This window comes from Copadichromis virginalis, linkage group LG17, assembly GCF_057382275.1.
Source record: "Copadichromis virginalis isolate Kocher_CV1m ecotype Utaka linkage group LG17, C_Virginalis_male_GT1.1, whole genome shotgun sequence".
Classification (NCBI taxonomy): Eukaryota; Metazoa; Chordata; class Actinopteri; order Cichliformes; family Cichlidae; genus Copadichromis; species Copadichromis virginalis.
The window spans coordinates 28,405,220-28,426,970 of NC_140634.1; the positions used below are offsets into that span (position 1 = coordinate 28,405,220).

General features: G+C 39.9%; 1 protein-coding gene across 1 annotated transcript in view; it reads right to left on the bottom strand.

Annotated features, from left to right (window-relative positions):
* cacna2d1a (calcium channel, voltage-dependent, alpha 2/delta subunit 1a) overlaps positions 1–21,751 on the bottom strand; it is a 105,662-nt gene that overhangs the window by 44,522 nt on the left and 39,389 nt on the right. Inside the window, exons 4-8 of the mRNA XM_085436363.1 lie at positions 17,613–17,672; positions 13,844–13,879; positions 13,051–13,216; positions 1,985–2,116; positions 170–239 (exon numbers count right to left, since the gene is read on the bottom strand). Coding sequence (XP_085292489.1) covers positions 170–239; positions 1,985–2,116; positions 13,051–13,216; positions 13,844–13,879; positions 17,613–17,672 — 464 coding nt within the window. The remainder of the gene's footprint in view (positions 1–169; positions 240–1,984; positions 2,117–13,050; positions 13,217–13,843; positions 13,880–17,612; positions 17,673–21,751) is intronic.

A 21,751-nucleotide genomic window follows, 5' to 3' on the forward strand; every position in this document is an offset into this window, starting at 1 on the left:
ACTATGCGTGCATGCAGATGCTCTTATGACAAACCGTGTAATGAAACATGCAAATACAGTTATTATAATAAATGTTTCACATGACAACTGCTCAAAAACACCAGATAAATATGGAAGCTCGATGACAGTAAGGCACAAAAACCTCACCACACTGAGTAGATGCACCTACCATGGTCGTCTGCGCACATCGTAGAGGTCGATCTTATTCTGGGATTTGCTTAGGTCCATCCATGGGGATGCTGAAATTTTGACAAAAGGAAAAAACATGGTTATTTAGATTTAGACCTTAAAAAAGTACATTTACACCGATAACTGACATTTTCGCTTAATAGGACTTTCTTACCTATAAAATTACATTCCATTTTAAACTTTGCCTCAAGGGGCACACTTTAAAACACATGTCTTCAGAGCCTTTAGCAGACAACTTGTCTGTCACTCTTAAAAACTTCAAAACCGCTTTAGCTAAACCTGTAAAACTGTGTACTAAAACATATATACACTATATGGACAAAAGCACTGAGTCACATTACACCTGCAGGACCTGACGCCTATGGACACTCATGCCATTAAGCTTGTGGTGCACAATTTTTGGGCTGATGCTAATGCCAGAGTAGATTTGAAAATGCATTTACTGAGAAAGCAGAGAATACACCTGTGGTCATGGATGTACCTGGAAAATTTAATAATGTTGATGGGTGAATGTAAAGGGTTAGGGTGAAAACTCCTGAATTCAACAATCAAAAGGTGTTGCCCATTACTTTTGTCTTTACAGTGCATCTTCTTTTTAGTATTGTACACAATCGAAAATGTAAGACTTCCTCAAGTCTTGTCACTGTGACATTGCCAGAGGAGTCTTACTGTGATAAAACAGCAAAGTCTTATAATATTGGTATGTTTTATGCTCCTGGTGCTTGGTCCTTGTGTGACTCTGTCTTTTGCTATGGATTCCCTAATGATAAACTCTTCCTTAGACTACAAAAGAGGATTTGAATGATTCAAAATCAATCTGTGCTTTTACAAAAACTGTGAACTTATTAACATTACCAGAATTTCTGAATTGAGAATATGGACTGCTATTAATTGAAGTCACAATTATGACTAAACTACATGTAATTTGAAAAATTGAGATATATTGCAATATTTCTGTTTGGTTAGCAGTGGTTTCCTTCATGTTGTTTTTCTATTAATACCTTTTTGTTGTTTTTCTTACAGTGGAGGCATGAACAAACATTTTAGCAAGTTGTAGAGATTTCAAAAGCTGTTACCCTTGAGTTTTTTTTATCACTTTTTTCAGTATTGCAGGTTGTGTTTGTGGTGTGATCTTAGCATCATGTCTACTTCAACTGAGAAAAGCATCAGTCCAGTCTGCCATTAGTGGATAATTTGTCCTGTTTCCTACTGATTAAAACCACGGTCTTTTCTAGTCTGTCAACTTATGCAAATGCCTAATTCGTCCTGTAAGATCTCTGTTGAGATAGCACACTGATCTGTTACAGCAGGCTCTGTCAAAACTAAACAGTCTTTGTGTTCCTTTATTTGCAGGAAGGGGCATTAATTGTAACCCATGAGTCCTAGTAGTTTCAGGAGAAATGACGACAACAACACTTCCTATACTCAAGTATTGTATATAAATGCCCAGTGTACATAAAATAAAAGACATAAAAGGTTGTACTTTTATACATTTTTGCAACTATTGTTTGCAACTGTTAATTTGACATTTAAAATGCCACTATTTATTTTTACAGGAACCAGGAATTTCCTATGTAAAGTATAAAAAAAGAGAAGAAACACTTGCAAGTGCATATGTTTTACAACAATTATTTAATGACTACTTTGCCTATTTCCCATCCCGAGTTGTGCCAGATTTGCATGCATTTGACTGTAAGATGATTTCCCTTTAGTGGAAATTTTGTGTTCCTTTGACTCACCACCAAATAGTCACATAGTTGCAGGTCTAAGCCCCATTGCAAGCTGGGCTGCTTACCTGGGAAGTAACGAGCCAGTCCTGTGGCAGAGCCAAACACTTGCCAGAGGAGAGAGGGATCTTCCTCTTTGTTCTTCCGGAAAACATCCTCCAAGGCTTCTGTCCAGTTTAACTCATTCAGAATGATGGTAGCTGAAAAACACACACACATGGACAAACACATAGAAATAAAGATGAAATGAGTCATACTTGTGCAAAAGTATAAAATCATAAAAATCACACAAGCACAAAATGTCAAGATGTTTCAGAAAGTATTTACTCTCAAAAAAAGCAATTCTGGAAAAAAAACCTCACTTGAAAGTCAGATATACACACACACACACACACACACTTGGATTTGGCAGTATTAGTCTACTGACACTGACGGCAAAGAGGAAGCTTCCTCACTGATGTTCAAAGTGATGTCTGGCTTCTTCAGTGAGATTTATATTTTAGTTTTTTGCTCTAAAAACATTTTCTATAGCGGGGGAGCAAAAAAAGAGGTAAACAAAGACAGGAGAGACATGAAGGTAAAAAAAGGAAAGTATGATTCAATTTGGTATTTCTGGAATAAGAAAAAATCTTCCAGGTACTCACTGACTGGACATGCATTGTTTTGTTTACCTGTTGGTCTACAGAAGCTCACGCTGGCTTAAATCCGAGACAATGTTTTTAGATACAAAGAAATCACAGTCTTCCTGGAAGCGTAGGCTACTTGTTGAAATGACTCATACTTGTGTGGCCTATGCAGATGCCTCCAACAAAGTGAGATTGTTCTAAGAGCAACTGAATTAAAAGAGGAAAAAAACATCAACATAAAAAAGGGGGCAGCCAGGAGATAAAGGCTTTGCTGAGGCAGTCGTGTTAACAGTTAGGCTGTCTGCTAAAATGTAAGAAAGGTTAGAGTGATGTACCTGTAACTCTGAAACTTAATTCTAAACTAAATGAGCATTTTCAGCTTTTATGGAGTCAAATCAGGACATACACAAACTCACATAAAGACACATAATAATGTCAGTTGAAGCAGGCAAAGACGAACTCGGAGGATCTTATAGCAAATCTTATATAAGGTGCTCTATTTGACTCTCTTCAACCTGCCTGCAGTTGCTGGCAGTCTATGAGCCACTTTCCAATTACATATATTTCTATATGTATAAAAAAATCTAGAACTCCTTGCCTTCCTCACAAAAGCCTGTTTTACTCAGCCCTGTAATTCTTTGTACCACAAAGAGGGAGTTTGGGGTACTTTGGTACTATAGTGTAATGTGTGTGTCCCAGTGATAAGTGGCCCTTAATGGATTACTCCTGCTGGTTTCTCCACTACGACTAACAAGAAGTCTCAGTATAAGACGCACTGTTATGCCCTCACGCTGCTCATACTGTACACTGGAATAACAGGGAAAGAGCATCTTTATTATTTCATTCAATTCACTGCCACAGGATACATGATCTGTGCGAATGTCAATACATAATGACAAAATGAATCCCTCACAAAGAGAGCAGCTCCTCGCTCACTACGCATGTTTTTTTCCCTAGCTGCATCTTATACAATTGACAAACTCATTATAGTCTCCTCTAGGAATATGGATGCAGACACACATATCGCAAACAATTGAGCTCACACAACCCACATGGGCAGATTAGGCACCACTGACAAGCCCTTAGCAACAACACTGTAGTATTGCAGGGCTGTGTCCTTTAATCTCAGCTATAGACTGGAACAAATTACAGTAAACAGATCCATCTCAGTGCTGACGTGTCAATAGAAGGCTTGAGGTCAAAAGGGTCAGAGGAAGAAATGAGAAGCATCAAAGCAAAAATGCAAACTCTGGAAAGCTCTATTAGTCAGGTGGAGATACTGAGATTTGCTATCCTGTGGTGTGTTTGCATCCACTGCCATTCACAAGAACTGTATTATGATATAAACTCCTCTCTCCTGTTTAGCTCTCTTGATTATATACAATTTGATCCAGTGAAAACTTTATAAAATGCATAATAAAAGCGCTCTGAGCTCAGAAATTGGTATGGGACTTATTTGTATGCCACCAGACTTTTGCTACACTGGAAAAAACTACCAGTCCTTGTTGTAGATAATTAATTACTGACCGATCAGATAATAATTAATTCAGAAAGGATGCTTTGACAACAACCATGGCAGCCTCATAAATCACACGATTCAAATTCAAACATGGGAGATAAAAAGTGTGAGAGAGTGGGAGATAAAAAAAAATTAATGATTCTTGGTCCAGAGAAGTTATGGGAACTGATTATGGAAAAGATAATTGAAAGTATTCACTTTGTGGTGGGTAGATGCCTCCAATAACACATCAAGCAGGATTCTGGCATAGACTGATGAGTGAGGGTGTTGGCTTCAGGACGAACAGAGAAAGCGACAAGGTGCAATGCCAAGCGATGCCCTGCAGTGTTCCCCTGTCATCAGCTAGCTGGTGGCTCAAACTGCCTATGTGTTTCAAAGTAATTACACATTGGGGACTGATGTGGTGAGAACCTGCAATCATCATATCAGAAGGGGGCCCTCCAGTCCCTGCCACTCACAACTGATTGTGACATAAGCACAAACGCATCCCTTTTGCAGCAATTCACACATCATTGGCATCATCGCTGTGCGAGGCAAAGCAGGATCGGACCCGAAATGCAGGACTCGGGAGCAGGACTAAGCTAGAAAGCAGCTTCACTGCTGAGTTTACAGGTCATCAGATAAACAAATGCAGCTACTCAAGATTACTTAAACAGAAGGCAGACAGACTCCAAACAGACGGCTCACCCAGCTAGAGGGGATAAGAGAACGACATGACAGGGAACAGAGGGCGATAGAGGACTTAAATGCACACATGAGCTGGGGGACAGGTGCAAGTGAAGAGATTCAATTAACGAGCAAGAGGGGAAGTAGAGATGGACCGATCCGATATTACGTATCGGTATCGGTCCGATACTGACCTAAATTACTGGATCGGATATCGGAGAAAAATAAAAAATGTAATCCGATCCATTAAATATCACGAAAGCACCTCACAAAACTTGCAACAAGCCGTAACTCACCTCAGAACGTTAGCACGTCGGAGCAGTATGCATCACGTGATAGAGCGGCTGTGGCATGCGGGACCTGTCGGTGGTCTGGATAGCATGTGGTAGTGATGTGCGATACCACTGATTTCCTTTCCGATCCAATACCAAGTAAAATTCAGGGTGGTATCGACGATACTGATCTGATACCGATACTTTGTACAAAAACTCTAATCTTTTATTGTATCTCAAATAGGGATGGGTACCGGTGTCCAGTGCCATGATGGCACCGGTTCTGACATAAACGGTAGTAACCAGACCGAAAAGCAGCGCACATTTCGGTGCTTTATTTCGGTGCTTTTTTTTCCTGAGCTGTGATACACTTCTAGCCAATCATTTTACGTTTCCGAGGATAGTAGGCGGGGCCAGGTACGTACGTTCTTTTATGCAGAGCTACAGATTAAAAATGCCCAAGGCAAAGCGGTCAAAAGTCTGGCTGTACTTCACAGCAAAATATGCAAACTCAGCAGCCTGCAACAAGTGCTTTAAGCTGATACTGTGATACTGTCAAAGGAGGTAACACCTCGAATCCGATGAAACACCTGGCAACGCATAGCGTTTTTTTTTTAAAAGCCGAGAAATGCGCCGTATTTGATGGCAGCAGCAGCCGTTCTTCTCTGCGTGAGTAGCTTAATGTTGTTCGTGTGTAATTTACGTTGAGTAGGCTAACCACGTTATTACATTAATGCATGTAAGTTGAACTAGCAAACATCATCATAGCTACATGCGGCTGTCTTCTTGTTTGATGGCAGATACTCCCTTCACCCTGGCCAAAAAGGCTAAAATGACCAAAGAAAAAGAGGGAAACAGCTAAACATGAGAGGTTTTTGGACAAAGTTTGTGTTTTTTCCATTGTTTAAGCACTGCTTCCAGCCAAGAGTGATACCATATATGCCCCATAGCTGCAGAAAAGGCTAACATTGTTATCTTTTTACAAAAAAACAGCTGAATATGAGAGGTTTTTGGACCAATTTTGTGTTCTCCATTCTTTAAGCACCGGTTTGGGCACCGTTTGAGCACCGGCACCGTTTCAAAAGTACCGATTTGGCACCGGTATCAGATAAAACCTAAACGATACCCATCCCTAATCTCAAATTATAGCATCATAATGATTACGGGACATCAGATTACTTGTTCTTATCACTTAATAATGCAGAGTTCATCATATAGAAATAAAAAAAAAAACTGAAGTTGTGCGCTATTTGAGCATGTTGCCTGCCTGCAGCACTAAAGGACTCCGTGGAAGACGTCTGTCTCGCCCTAGCAGCACCTGTCCCTGTCCACTACTCCTCTTCAGTTCGCCTCTACATACGCTCGTTATATTCTGTGATATGATTTACTCTGAGGTGTTTGACAAGGTCAGTGGTGTTGCCACAACACCTCACTTTCTTGCCACATGTATCGCAAACCACGTCTCGGCTGTTTGTGGATGCAAAATACGTCAGCACATGACTCCAATTACGCTCAGCTATTGTTGTGAGTGCACACGCAAAGGGGCTGCGACACAGTTATACAGCTGTATTTCGCACATGACTATGGAAGGCGGAAGAGGAAGTAGTTCCTACCAATGTAGACAATCCAAATGTTATAGTTTCTTTCCACTGTGTTCCTGTTAATGATAAACTACAATTTTACCCAAAATTATTAAAATATCGATATTTTAATGTGAGAATCGATTCTAGAACATAAATGACTGGTATCGGAGGAATCGATATTTCAGGATCGATCCGCACATCACTAGCATGTGGAGCTTCGCTAGCAACCTGGCATTTCATCTCCGACAAAGTTATCCCCGAGAGAAGTAAAGCAAGTGTGTAAGTCCATCTCTGAATGTTTGTAAAGCATTCCTGCATTAAGCTTAACAAGCGACTGCCTCTTGCTCTCCGGCTGCTACTTCAATCGTGAAACTGCTTAATGATCAGCTGATCGGCTTTTCTGTCGCGAGTCCGTCTGTCATGTTTGTTTTTGCCCCACTTTGCACCAGAAAGAGGAAACCAGCGGCTGAACAACAGCAGCACGTTTAAGCTTGATAAGCTGTTGTTAGAATTTATTTAATATTACTTTCTACTCCAGGATCTTTTTCTATGTAGCTGACGTAACTGTGCAGGGGCGGATCTAGCAAAGTTTAGCCAGGGGGGCCGATAGGGCATTAACAGGGAAAAGGGGGCACAAAGACATACTTTTCTTTCTTACTCTCATTTAAAATGTCGAGCTTTTAATAAAACATTATCTGACACCCAAAGTTTTAATTTGATGTAAAATGAATAGAAGTCAATTACTGTATATAGTGACTATTAAGTCTAATATATATACCCTAGTAAGCTATAGTACTTTTTACTTTGGGAAGGTACCATCTGTGCAGTCTGCAATTTTGTTGAAGAAAGATGTTGAATCTATTTAATATTTCTTGAAAAATAATTGATTTCTGTGCATTTTTTTCACACTTCATCAAATTAAGGTTGATTACGTCGATTAAGCATCATGAGGTGGAGCGTGAGGGGTGGTTCCCTATTTTTTATTTATTTATTTTTGTTGTTGCTGGGAGTTGGAACCCTATTAGTTAGGTTGCTTAATATTTACGCTAAGTACTCTTTAAAATACCAGAATAGTGAGGATGGTGTAGGTTTAAGTTTATTAGATTGATCAGTATTGCTGAACTATGAAATATTTTTTTTGTATACAGGTATAACAGAATAGCTTTAGTGTAGTTGTTGTTTTAAACTTGAGTATGAACTTGCAGACTTGCAAAATGCAGCAAGATATTTTAAAAAACAGTTTTGTTGATTAAAAAACACTATATCGGATTCATATCGGTATCGGCAGATATCCAAATTTATGATATCGGTATCGGTATCGGACATAAAAAAGTGGTATCGTGCCATCTCTAAGGGGAAGCAAAACTGAGCACAGCACACAAGACAAGCGGTTGTCAAAATAAAACAAGAAACTGACACTGAGACTAAAACACATGAACCAGAGTACACAGACCAAGGATGAAACTGGACAAACACGGAAAACATAACAGAAACACAGACGAGGCAAGGGGAACCTAGGAGAATAGGAAAAACTTGTGGATAACTAACAAAGAAAACTATGAATACCAATCAAAATGAAAACACAACCTAACCAAAGCAAAGGTAATACTTAGACTGAAAACTACAAAGTTAAATAGGAAACATCAAACACAAAACTCTATTCAAAACAGAAAACTCTGGGTACAAAACCCAGGATGTATTTTTCTTGATAATATAACAATATTGAAGAAGAAACTACACAGAACAACTGAACAATGTACAGTTAATATTAAAGAAGCACACACTGGCCCTGACTTTTCTGACTTCACTGATTGTACCTCTCCAATGACCAATCCTGCTAATCAGTGGCTCCACCCTGTTGCTGCCTCAATTAAATGGAGCATGGATGTCGTGCTCCATCAGTCTAATGTGAGCAGTTTTCTCCTCCTATGCTTCTTGTCATTAAGAGCTCTCTACTACTAAGAGAAATGTTTGTAAACCATAATCTGATTTGTTTTCCACTCTGCCATTATCTCTGATTTAGTTCCATGTAGCCTTACCGGCCACACTACACACAGGCTCACACTTAGTTGTTAAACCAAACTAGAAATAGAGGTGTTCCTCTGTGGTCTGATTTGGGCAGGAAGTTTAACTGTTTTGGTTTACTGGCGTTTTTTTTGTAATCTATGTAGTAAGCTGGTTTCATTCTCTTGGTTTGGCATGTAAAGAAGAAAGCTTTTACAAGGCTCTTTCAGCCCTGTGAAAAATTAAGAACACCCCATGATTTAATAGCTTGTAGAACCCCTTCAAGCACCAATAACTTTCAAGCAATCATTTTCTGTATGGCTTCCATCCATCTCTCACATTGATGTTGAGGAATTTTGTCCCACTCTTTTTAAACACTGACATTTGCAGACATTAATTTATGCACAACTATCTTTAGGTCCCACCACAGCATTTCAATCAGGTTGTGCATACTTTGTAACCGGACTGCACACGTTTGTCACATGACTGTTTCCAATGATTTTTGTTATCCTGTTTTGTCACAGTGCTTTACTTTAGCAGTAAGTAACCCTACTTTAACAACTGGTTTTACTGGTTATTTGCTGCTCTTGTGTACCATCTCTGAGCTGCGACGCCACAGCCACTCCATATGATTTGTAAAGATCCTGCTGATTGTGTTGATAAACCTACTCCATTCTAATCTATTTAGCTGTGATGCTTGAATCAAAGAACTGGCCAGACTATCTCCATCTTGTCCTTGCCATTGCAATCAGATGACGTGATCAAAGAAAGAGACAAAAAAAGAAAATGACTGTGCATAAGTCTCACTTCGAATCCAGTGGATGAGTTTTGAAAAAGATGGTGGTTTGTGGACCAGATGGATAACACACTTGAGTAAATACTAAGTAAAATTACTCTCTGTACACATTACATTTATGTATAAGCATAACCTGACCTGGGACCACAGATACAAGAAAGATGGAATCTGCAGGAAAAACATTTTGAGATTGTGAAGAAAGAAACCCCCACACACCAATGTCTGTCTCCTTGTTTTCTTAGGAGTTTTCAAGAAAAGGTGAAATGGGATTAAAAGAAAGAAACTTTCTCAGTTTGGCTACTCATTTGGGGGAGAATCCAAAAGGTATGCTCCTATCAGCTGATTAAAAAAAAAAATCACAGGAAGGCATCCAACTTGTCGCAAGGACACAATTTAAAGCTGCACTAATGTAATGACTGTGAGATGGGAAGAAAGATGAAGGAAGGATACGCACACAGAGATAGACAGAGATGAAAATGAAGATACCTCAAAGTTTGGCTGCCAGCATCGTAAATAAATTAGGACGTGCATCAAGTGGCACAAGAGTGCAAAAAGAAAAGAAAATCAGTTCATGTGCTGTGAGCTTTGCCAAAGGGGCTGTAACTATAACACACACACGCAAACACGGTGTCACAGTATCCCAGCATGTCAGAGAGTTTGTGTGTCTGGGGCTGACAGGTGCCACACAGTGTTGATGCAAACGGGCATCAGACGAGCCTCGGATCTCCTGCCAAGGCCGCAATGCTCTCTTCTCATCTCTTCTCATCGCATTCATGCCAGTCTGCTTAATGAGAGAGGAGACATGCATACACATGATCCATATACAGTAGAGTAGGTGCATATGATGTGACACACACACATATGCACACAGCCCTCACACCCAAAGTGTTTCTTCCTCTCTTTCTCCTTACGACACACACACACACACACACACACACACACACACACACACACACACACACACACACACATACAAACCTAGCCTTTTCTGGTAAGCATGCACACACACACACACGTAAACATGATAATGAATCCCAGTCTGACCACCCACATTGGAGCAGTGGGTGGAATGGATACCAATCAGTAAGACTAATGCAGAGGAGAAAGACGGTGGCACATTTGTCTCCTCACAGCACACTATTAATATGCCTAATATAATAGAGCGAGGGATGGGGAAGAGAGGATAGAGTGATAGAGGGTGGGGTGAAGGGAATGAGAGCAAAGTACTGAGGAAGACAGAAAAAAACAGAGCTAAGAAGGTACACACAAAGGCATGAAAAAGGAACTAAAGCATAAAGTAAAGAGAAAGGAAAAAGAAAAAGAGGAAGTGATGGGAAGATGTAGCGGTTGTGGAGAAAGTCTACTGCAATTAAAGGGTCGGATGATGCATCGCTCCTTTAGCATCAGTATAGCCACAAGGACGCCAGCCTTGTCTAGACAAAGTCCCCTAATCAAGTTACCAATCCTTCCTCCATACAACGAGATAGAACATCGGGGCGTGGCTAAGTGTGTGTGTCTCCTCCTACACACACACGCACACCCAAAGACACACAGATATTGCCATAGCAACGCTGACAGTACTACCCAGAAGGAGAGGCAGCAATGTGGCAGCCTGTCCTTGGAGATAGAAAGCAACAGCACTAGCACAGCTTTATTACTGCGCTAACAGGGACTCTGCCCAGACCCCACCCTCCATCTCCTGCTCCTATAATGGTAAAAGTTATTTTTTTTAGCTGTATTTTACTGAAAATCGCTGAAAATATTACCTTAAATGCAATCGGTAACGCAGTCTATTAGGTCAGGTTTTTAATTTAGAAACGAAAATTAACATTCACAGATTTGTACTTTTCCTCACCAGTTCTTTGCTGGTGTTAGTAACAACAACAGTGTGGAGTCAGTTCTATCTCAATTGAGAACCAGCCCACAATTCAACAGGTTTAAGGGCCATTGATTATGTAATACAATAAGCAGAGTTAGCAGAGTAGCTTTCAAGTCACACTAACATTAACATGAAAGTAATTTAGGGTTTTATGGTCCCGCTAGAAATAGACAGAAGGACAGACGCCCATGAATACTGTGATGAAGCAAAAAACAGTTGAACGAATCACACTAAGAACAATCCCCTCCTACCACGCAGGCCCCCTACCCTTCTCTGTCCTTTCATCGTCATAACTGCGGCTTGTAAAAATAACTGAGTGCATTTGCCCATTTGGCTATGACAAAAATGTCTGCACAGTCAGAGGCCCGTCACTGTGCACATTTATAGTCCAATATGTTGACTGACTCGCTGTATAAGGGCATTAAAGTCATGTGACTAAGTCCACCGAATTTAGCCACGGGCCCACAGAGAAGATCATCACTGGAATTGATAATGAATGTTTCTGCACCAACGCCTGGATTAGAAAAAGTTAGTTAAATGTTCTGATAAATGTTACTATCATGTGTAGTTTAATGTAGTTTGTAATGAAGTTGTGACACATTACTGTAACGTGATATGTTAAGCTGCAGTCAGTGATGAAGTGTGACTATGAAAAGCTTTTCTAAAGCTTGAACTGAAATAGTAGAGTTCATTCAGATTATTATGGTGAGGCAATTATGACCTTTAATTCACTGTTAGTTTCTCAAATTACAAGCTTCCCTTTATGTTGTCTGCCCTCTTAATTCTAAATGTCCTAATATAGTATATAGTTTCTATATCGCATATAATCTATATGCATGCATATCTACCAGCAAGGACATTTAATGCAAGTATTTCTATGCACATGTACGTACAGGCATGCTTATAGCTATATATTTGTGTGAACCAGTGTCCAGTCATTATACTCACACGGTAGATGCCCATTTTGTATTTGACACTGTAAGGTCCTAGTAGATCAAACGTCAGTTATATAGCTCTGAAAAAGTTTATAGCTAAACTTGTTACATTTAATTACAGCAAGCTAAATTTAGTATGATCAATGACCCGACCATTCTGTTTTCCGACTCTGTGCTGGGGGCTTCAAATTGGTCTGGGTAATCCTCTGGTGCACTTTTGAAGAAAGAATTCAAGTGTTTTGCAAATTTTGCAAAAATAGTGCCATGATTCGTCATGTAGAACGGCCACAATAAAATGACGTACAAGCAGAGTGCAACAGCCAGCGCAACACAAAATTTGGGGCCTTCGCTCTAGGCAGCGCATGCTGCGTCCTATGGGAAAGGGCCTTTAATCCGACGAATGATAAGAAGTGTGCTTTTGCATAGGCACACTTAATAATTCTATGGTGTGAACATTAGAGTAAATAAATACCCTTGGACAAAGATACTAAAAGATTACTGATAAACATGGTCAAATAGCTGTGAACAGCTTCAGGCAAATACAAAGCATCCTGCCAAAGGCCAATATACAGACCTTCTATGCAACTGTTGAGAGGTCAGTGGGGCCATCGTGGACATGAGGGAAAGGAGCAGCTGGTGACCAGGGTAAAGTGGGAGCTACAGACTGCTGACCACTGGGAGGATGGCATTTGGGTTATATATAGACTGGAATGGTTTAGCCTTAACGTGGAACTGTCTACACAGTGCAGACAGCACTGGAAGGCTGAGGTCACATCCTGAGTACTGTAAATAGTACATATTGTGACGAAAGGTAAAGAGAGAGAGAGAAAGCGTGTGTGTTTTTTTTAACTTACACCCTTCATATATATCCGTTGGGATGTGGACGGCAGTTGTGTTGTAGGAGACGTCTCGTTTGAAGTCTGGGTCAAAACTGAAATCCTCGGGAATGTATGGGATCCTCTTCTTCTCCTTTCCATCTTTCTTCCCTTCTGTATCTGACTCGCTTTCTATCCCACTAAGCTACACATGAAAATAAAGAAGAATAGCAGAATTTGATATTTTAAAATCGCATGGAAAACATTTTTGGCTTTATGTGTGTACACTGTAAAATTACTGCATAGTACGTGTAGTATCTTCATGTAATGGATAATGTATGCTAAATGTTATGCAGTGATAGATAAATGCCAGTATCTAGATAGAAGTAGATAGAAAGGGGAGAGTCAAACAGAGAGTGACATTAGTGTGCAGTGGGTGTGTGGTTGTTTCCCACTGGGGCTGTGGAGAGGAATTAGATGTCGAAATCTGTTTATCAAAGCAGACAAATGATGTCCAAGGCCAGGAGAGGCATTAAATGCGTGATGCACTAAACATGAACTGGCCCTAATCCATAAAAAAAAAAACCCTGTCTCATAAACACAAGTCAAATATTAGTACAAGCACAAAACAGCTTTTGTGGCATGCACAAATTTGTACTAACAGAGATTTATTTGCATAAATTTTAAAGTGTTACAGTTCTTAAAGGCTACAATGAAAACTCAAATCAGTTTTTCCCCATTGTAACAATGCAACAATGCTGCTTGATGTGGATGGCTTGTAGGATTTTACTGGAGAATTGGCATCACATCAAATTGCTCAAGTTGTACTTACGCCGTCTTTGGCATTGTAGTAATTGATTTTCTCGACCTGCAAAAACACCAAAACAGGAAAATATCAATAACGCATGACAAGAAATACACAAACTCTTACACAAACAAAGCATCTAATGCTGGTCCAAATCTTAAAGGTGTTTTACCAAGATTACCCTCACAGATGGCCATGCTTAAAAGGGTGTGGTGTTTCCTTATTGCTCCCAGTCTTGCCACATTGTGCACTACCTGGAGTACACACTGGTATATGTCAGTGCAGTGTAAAACTAAGTGTACAAGCAGCTAACAAGTTGACCTGTCACTGACAGCAGCAGAAAGTGTGTATTTCAGTGACCAAAACAGAAAAGGTTTATCATCAGGAGAGCATGAATGTCCTAATTCTACACGTAGCACGAAGAGCGAAAGATTTCAATTAAAAAATTAAGGTTCCTATCCTAATTCCTGTTACCACTGGGATTCCATTCTGCAACGATGGGTCACTGGAGGCTAATCACCAAATAGCTTAATAAAATTCTGTATCTCAATAAATCATGTTCAACCTCAAAAGAAAAAAGAAAAGAAAAGAAAAGAAACAGAAAGCAGATGAACAAAACTTTAAAAAAAAAATGCTAAAGCTAGTCTCAAAAACCATAACAGGGCATCTGAATCTCTCAGTTTAACATTGCACCTGCTACTTTTCCCTGCAATCCAAGTGAGTTTGCGTCTGATACTGAGCAGCAGTGAAGTAAGTGGTGTTGTTTTGCTCTTACACTGCTGGGCTTGCTGTCGGTACATGGGCTAGCAGAGTGATAACAAGCTAGCCTAGCTGTTGACGTAAGAATGCCCCGGAGCCACAGAGATGGTTCACTGATTCCAACCACCTGCATACCACCTCTGAAGTGGCACGCCAACAGGACAGCAACTGCTCCTGCCACTAACACTGCTGTGTTAGCTTAAAGAGTTTGTAATTATCTCACACACAAGTGATTTAGCAGGGCAAACTGTGCCAAACACAAACATCTGCTCTCCATTTTTCTGCTTTGACTGCTCCAATATACCAGAAAACTTATGAGATCAACTATATATGCAATGTGTGCCACAACACACCCATACACACAAGTTAATAACAGCAGACTGTCTCATGATGTTTTGTGTCAGGTGACGTTAGTGCAGACAATTTGCACATTAAGGTCACACCATCATACCTCCCAAAGGAGAAAACTGTGCGTGTGCAAGAACACTTAATGTGTGAGACAGGCAAAGGAGATGAAGGGAGCGTAAGAACCAAAAAGTGAATACATACATAACAAACGTGTATGTTGTGTGTATGATCTATCTTATCTGAATATGCATATGCTTATTAATGTATTGCATCTCATTTCACACAGGTACACCTGCAGTTCATTTTTACATTTTTAAACACCAAATGACTCATTTAATGTGCTATCCACTTAGAAAAAACTTGAACATCATCTGTTCCCACCAGTTATGGTGCTTTCCATCACTACTTTCTGTCAACAGTCATATAAGGCGACCTTTGTTTTCTCAGGTAGGTCGTAAAGCATTATATTTACATTTTAAGCAGCATAACATTTGGGACTTTAATCCTACTCTTACATGAAGTATATCAATGCGATAAGTGAATACCAAATGCAAACACAAACAACAGCAAAAGGATTAAAAATGATTATGATGCACTGACACATGCAAATGTGCTGTTCTTACTGCAGCTGGCACTGGCTTTCAAGTGTCAGCAGGAAGAGGTGTCCAGCATTACTGACCCAGTTATCAAAGGTGACAGACAGAGAAGACACAGGCACATACACACACAAACATACACCACTCACAATGCTCCACTTGCTATTTCAATAAATGTACTATTATCACTATTATATTTTTCATGTCTTAGTATGGTGGCAACAGTCATGGTAAAAGTACACTCTCTGTCAATTCTTTGCGCATCAGGACATATCGCACCATGTCATCATTTATTTAACAAAAATTAAGTAAAAAAGACGAAATGCAGAAGCAGTGTGTAAAAAGAATACACCTGGTCTGGAACATTTAGGTGTGTTATTGTAACAAAATGCCAAGAAGAAGCCATGAAGACATTTGCTTATAATGCACAGCACCTTGTTTGGTGAGAACCAAAGCTCATCAGCACAAACAGCTCATACCGACTGCCAAGCACGGGTGATGATTTGGGCAGTCACTAAGTCAACCATGAACTCCTCAGCATACCAAACTATTTCAGAGTCAAATGGCAATCTGTCCAGTGGCTTAAAGCTTGGCAGGACAATGATCCCAAGCAAAAGAATGGCTGAAAAACAAAAGAATCAAGGTGTTGCAATAGCCCAGTCAAAGCACAGACCTCATCTCATTTTAAAATGTTGGGACCTTAACAGAGTTGTGAATACATCTATGCCCACAAACCTCAATGAACTGAAGCAAACTTGTGATGAAGAGTAGACCAAAACTCCTCCACACAAAGTCATACAAAAAACGATTAATTTATAGCTTTAGCAACTTTAGCTGCTAATGCTAAAACTGCTAAAGTAGCTCTTAGCATCTATTGTGTATTTGGTGTTTCCACAGGCTTCCTCTGCATTTTGGCTTCGTTTTTGTTAAATAGATAACAGCATGGTGTATTATGTGTTTTTGTTATGTTACTGGACTTGGTATAGACAAGATCATTTTTATTATGTCCTGAAAGGCACAAATCATAGAATTGACAGACAACTGACTGATTATACAATATGAAAACACACATCCTAAGTTATACTTTATAGTAATATTACAAATAATAGTCTTACTGAGTCCAAAGGGAAGACATGAATGATATACACAGAATCTGGACAGAGTATTATATTAACCTCTTGTTAATGCTAAAGAATCCTAAACACAGACAAGTACACTAAAGAGCCACAGGTTCACATAGGGATAAGCTGTTTCAGTTGAATTGGGCTGAGGTGTATGAAACTATCACCTTTTGTTTACCGCATAACAATTGCAATGCATGATGTTTGTACAGTGAATACATTTAGATGCAATAAACTCTGCATGACTCTTAGCTTTTATATTTTATATTTCTTTGGTTAATTTGTTCAAGAATCCCTGTCACATTATCTCCAGAATAATTACATTTGCTAGCCAAACATAAAGGGCGAAAAGGATATCGAACTCAGTGAGTAATATAATAAATAAATCAAAACCCAGAGATCCATATCTCGCTGTCTATTTTCAAAGCACAAGAAAGTATGCACGGCATTGAATAATCTTTAAATATAATGTTGAATAATGTTTAAGCTGATTTTTCCTCCAAATCTCCCCCACTATAAAACGTATAAAGAAGGTCATTTTTTATGTGTAAATCGGCTGGAGGAGATAAAATTTATCATTTCCGTTTATTATGAAAAAGTTAGATCTAAAACACTGGGCTTGCTTTCAGGCAAAGCAATTCAATGAGTAAACACTCTTCTTATTATATGCTGTAAGTAATACTAAGATTACTGTAGAACAATCGCTGTGTGCGTGTGAGTGTGCACCTATTCATCATAACTACCTTGGTAGTTTCCGCCTGTTATGTAAAATGATAAAATTCAATCAATATAGTCATTATAGCCCTATTGTGATTGGAATTAGATTTTCCTTCCAATTATTATGATAAGGATTATGAATCACATGTCCCTGCACCTCCCCTACATATGGAGCTCATCGAACCACTTGATCTGTATGTAGACAGCCTTGTTAATGAACATATTAGATAGATCATGCCCTGGCTGCTCACTCACGTCGCTGTCGTCCTGCCACACGTGTTGCATCTGAAGCTTTTCTGCTTCTGTTGCCAGCCTCTAAAAGAAGACAGACAGAAGGAGAGTAGAAGAGAAAAACACATTATGTAAGACCATTTTAATATTATAAAAACCTCTGAATTCTTTTGACTCTAAGGCAGCAACGAAAAAACTACAACTAAGTCAGCTAGAGAAATGGTGATCATAAAAATTAAATGCAGCAGATTTCATATGATTCTTAGCCAGAGTGTATTTCAAGGGAAAATACCACATTTCCCTCGAATACCTTCAGGTATGAATTAGAACCATTGACACCGAGTTGTGCTAAAATTAGACACCCACCTTCCATCTTCTCCCGAGATCTGATCATAATGACTAGGTTAATGGGTTTATAATGGTCCCAGTTTTTAATCTGTACATGGTCCAGAAATTCACTGTATTATTAACTGCCCTTGGGAAATATGAAATCCAGCTCTTTCTGCTTTTGTGTATGTCGCTATGAGTTTCGTGTCACACCCACACACACACACACACACACACACACACAATAGGCACGTAATCTGATGGGGGCAAAGGAGTAAATTAATTCACTGTATCAACCCACTCCTCTTCTCATTCCATAATATAATTTTGCAGTAAGATTAAACACGACAGTCGCAAGAATCAGCGAGGCAGCACAAAGTCTGACTGTGAATCCCAGGATGGGATATTAGTCACAGTGTTTGTGATGAAAAATCAAGCTTCAAACACGATTTAGGCACGATTTGGAATCACTTAAACAAAATTACTGAATATAACACCAGATAGCTAATATTCTTGTTGCCATACAATAAGATATATTACACAGAGCTGATCTTTTTATGCAAGGGACAAAAGTCTAACGGAAATCACAGATAATGAGACAAACTTTAAAGTCGCAACACATCATTTTAGCTATTTGGGAGAGTTGCCATTAGTTACCAAGTAAAACAAAAGCACTTGTTCTGTTATCGTTGAACAATTGGCCCCACATTTTCCTGGTGGTAGACAGAACTTCATATCAAAACACAAGTAAGAAGCATGAACATGCACCAAATATTGCACGTTACTGGAAAGCTAGAAAAAAAAAAGCCTCTGCTGATTTAAAATATCAATGTCCATAAAAAGAAAGAAAGAAAGAAAGAAATTAGATAAAACAAGCAGAAAGAGTAGCAGCTGCTCACATATTTGACTTCACATTACTAGTTATGCTTGTGCTCCGTACCCCATTATGCTTTCTGGAAGCTGAAAGCATCGCAAACCACGCTCTGGTTGTGTCTCATTAGGGGGAAATTTAGCAGCAGCTTTAAGAGATGGCGGGAGCAAAGGTGAAAACGCGCTACCGCTATGTCTGTGCAGTTATGGTAGGGGGGAAAAAAGGCTTCGGTATAGCTTTAATACACGGCATGTGGGCTACTTATAGGGAAAATATGTATACAACGTTCCTGGTAGCCACCTGCTCTGTCATTGCTCTGTTAGACAAGTTTTATGTTTATGACTCTCCACATGCACACAATCCCCCCCCCCCCCCCTTTTTTTTTTTTTTTGAGGTATATGAGTCTTGGCAGTGGGGTCATTCTGGTCTTTTTATTTGCACATGCACAAACACACAGTGCCTTTGTAGATTTTGTTTCTAGTTGCCAGTGGCAACCAGGCTGCATGGACTTAATGGGAATATCCTGTCAGTTTCCAGTCAGGTCACTAATGGTGCAAAGACAAATCAGTTTGTGTGTCGTTTCTGTGGTCACAAACCCACAGATGGCCATTTACTGTGGAAGCACTCCCATTTCAGCTCCAAGCATTATCGAAAGAATGAAACATGATAAGAAGACAAGGGCTTTGTGTGCATTTCTGTTGTCCGCACAAAAGCAATTTGCAAAGCATTTTCATCACATTCACATCATGTAAGTCTAGATATCAGTCGCAGCAGGTGAATGAAACTCATTCCAGCATACCTGCTCACACGTTACTAAGAAAACATAGTGTTCAGTACTTAAACACATACAGAATGCAGCTGCTCAACTTAACCATACACAGATGTCCACGTAACAACACAACAATAATGTGGTTGCATACAGTAAGTTTGCACACGCTCATAAGTGGGGATATGACAGCATACAAAATTAACCAATCACGCAGATATTTCCTCACATTTATGGATTTGCATGTCACAGCATAACTATGGCATGCAAAGAGCTTACAAAATCATTAAAGGGATCTTATTCCTGAAAGGTATGAGACAGTCATCAACAATTGAAGAATTACTACATTTCCAAGTATGAACATTTCTCCAAAACTGAACTGAAACCAACAATACTGGTCAGGAAGCCAGACAACTACATGCATGACGTCATGCACGATCACAAGTTAGAGCTGAGGCTTTAATCAAAGTAGATGGAATTATAAACAGTTCCAAATACCACTCGGTTTTTATACAAAACCTTCAGGCATCTGCTAGAAAGCAGGCGATTATGATGAATTTTATCTTTCAGTAGAACAATGACACACAGCATACAGTGGGGCAAAAAAGTATTTAGTCAGCCACCGATTGTGCAAGTTCCCCCACCTAAAATGATGACAGAGGTCAGTAATTTGCACCAGAGGTACACTTCAACTGTGAGAGACAGAATGTGAAAAAAAAATCCATGAATCCACATGGTAGGATTTGTAAAGAATTTATTTGTAAATCAGGGTGGAAAATAAGTATTTGGTCAATAACAAAAATACAACTCAATACTTTGTAACATAACCTTTGTTGGCAATAACAGAGGTCAAACGTTTACTATAGGTCTTTACCAGGTTTGCACACACAGTAGCTGGTATTTTGGCCCATTCCTCCATGCAGATCTTCTCGAGAGCAGTGATGTTTTGGAGCTGTCGCCGAGCAACACGGACTTTCAACTCCCGCCACAGATTTTCTATGGGGTTGAGGTCTGGAGACTGGCTAGGCCACTCCAGGACTTTCAAATGCTTCTTACGGAGCCACTCCTTTGTTGCCCGGGCGGTGTGTTGTGGATCATTGTCATATTGGAAGACCCAGCCTCGTTTCATCTTCAAAGTTCTCACTGATGGAAGGAGGTTTTGGCTCAAAATCTCACGATACATGGCCCCATTCATTCTGTCCTTAACACGGATCAGTCGTCCTGTCCCCTTGGCAGAAAAACAGCCCCATAGCATGATGTTTCCACCCCCATGCTTCACAGTAGGTATGGTGTTCTTGGGATGCAACTCAGTATTCTTCTTCCTCCAAACACGACGAGTTGAGTTTATACCAAAAAGTTCTACTTTGGTTTCATCTGACCACATGACATTCTCCCAATCCTCTGCTGTATCATCCATGTGCTCTCTGGCAAACTTCAGACGGGCCTGGACATGCACTGGCTTCAGCAGCGGAACACGTCTGGCACTGCGGGATTTGATTCCCTGCCGTTGTAGTGTGTTACTGATGGTGACCTTTGTTACTTTGGTCCCAGCTCTCTGCAGGTCATTCACCAGGTCCCCCCGTGTGGTTCTGGGATCTTTGCTCACCGTTCTCATGATCATTTTGACCCCACGGGATGAGATCTTGCGTGGAGCCCCAGATCGAGGGAGATTATCAGTGGTCTTGTATGTCTTCCATTTTCTGATGATTGCTACCACATTTGATTTTTTCACACCAAGCTGCTTGCCTATTGTAGATTCACTCTTCCCAGTCTGGTGCAGGTCTACAATACTTTTCCTGGTGTCCTTCAAAAGCTCTTTGGTCTTGGCCATGGCGGAGTTTGGAGTCTGACTGTTTGAGGCTGTGGACAGGTGTCTTTTATACAGATGATGAGTTCAAACAGGTGCCATTCATACAGGTAACGAGTGGGGGACAGAAAAGCTTCTTACAGAGAACGTTACAGGTCTGTGAGAGCCAGAGATTTTCCTTGTTTGAGGTGACCAAATACTTATTTTCCACCCTAATTTACGAATCAATTCTTTACAAATCCTACCATGTGAATTCATGGATTTTTTTTTCACATTCTGTCTCTCACAGTTGAAGTGTACCTCTGGTGCAAATTACTGACCTCTGTCATCATTTTAAGTGGGGGAACTTGCACAATCGGTGGCTGACTAAATACTTTTTTGCCCCACTGTAT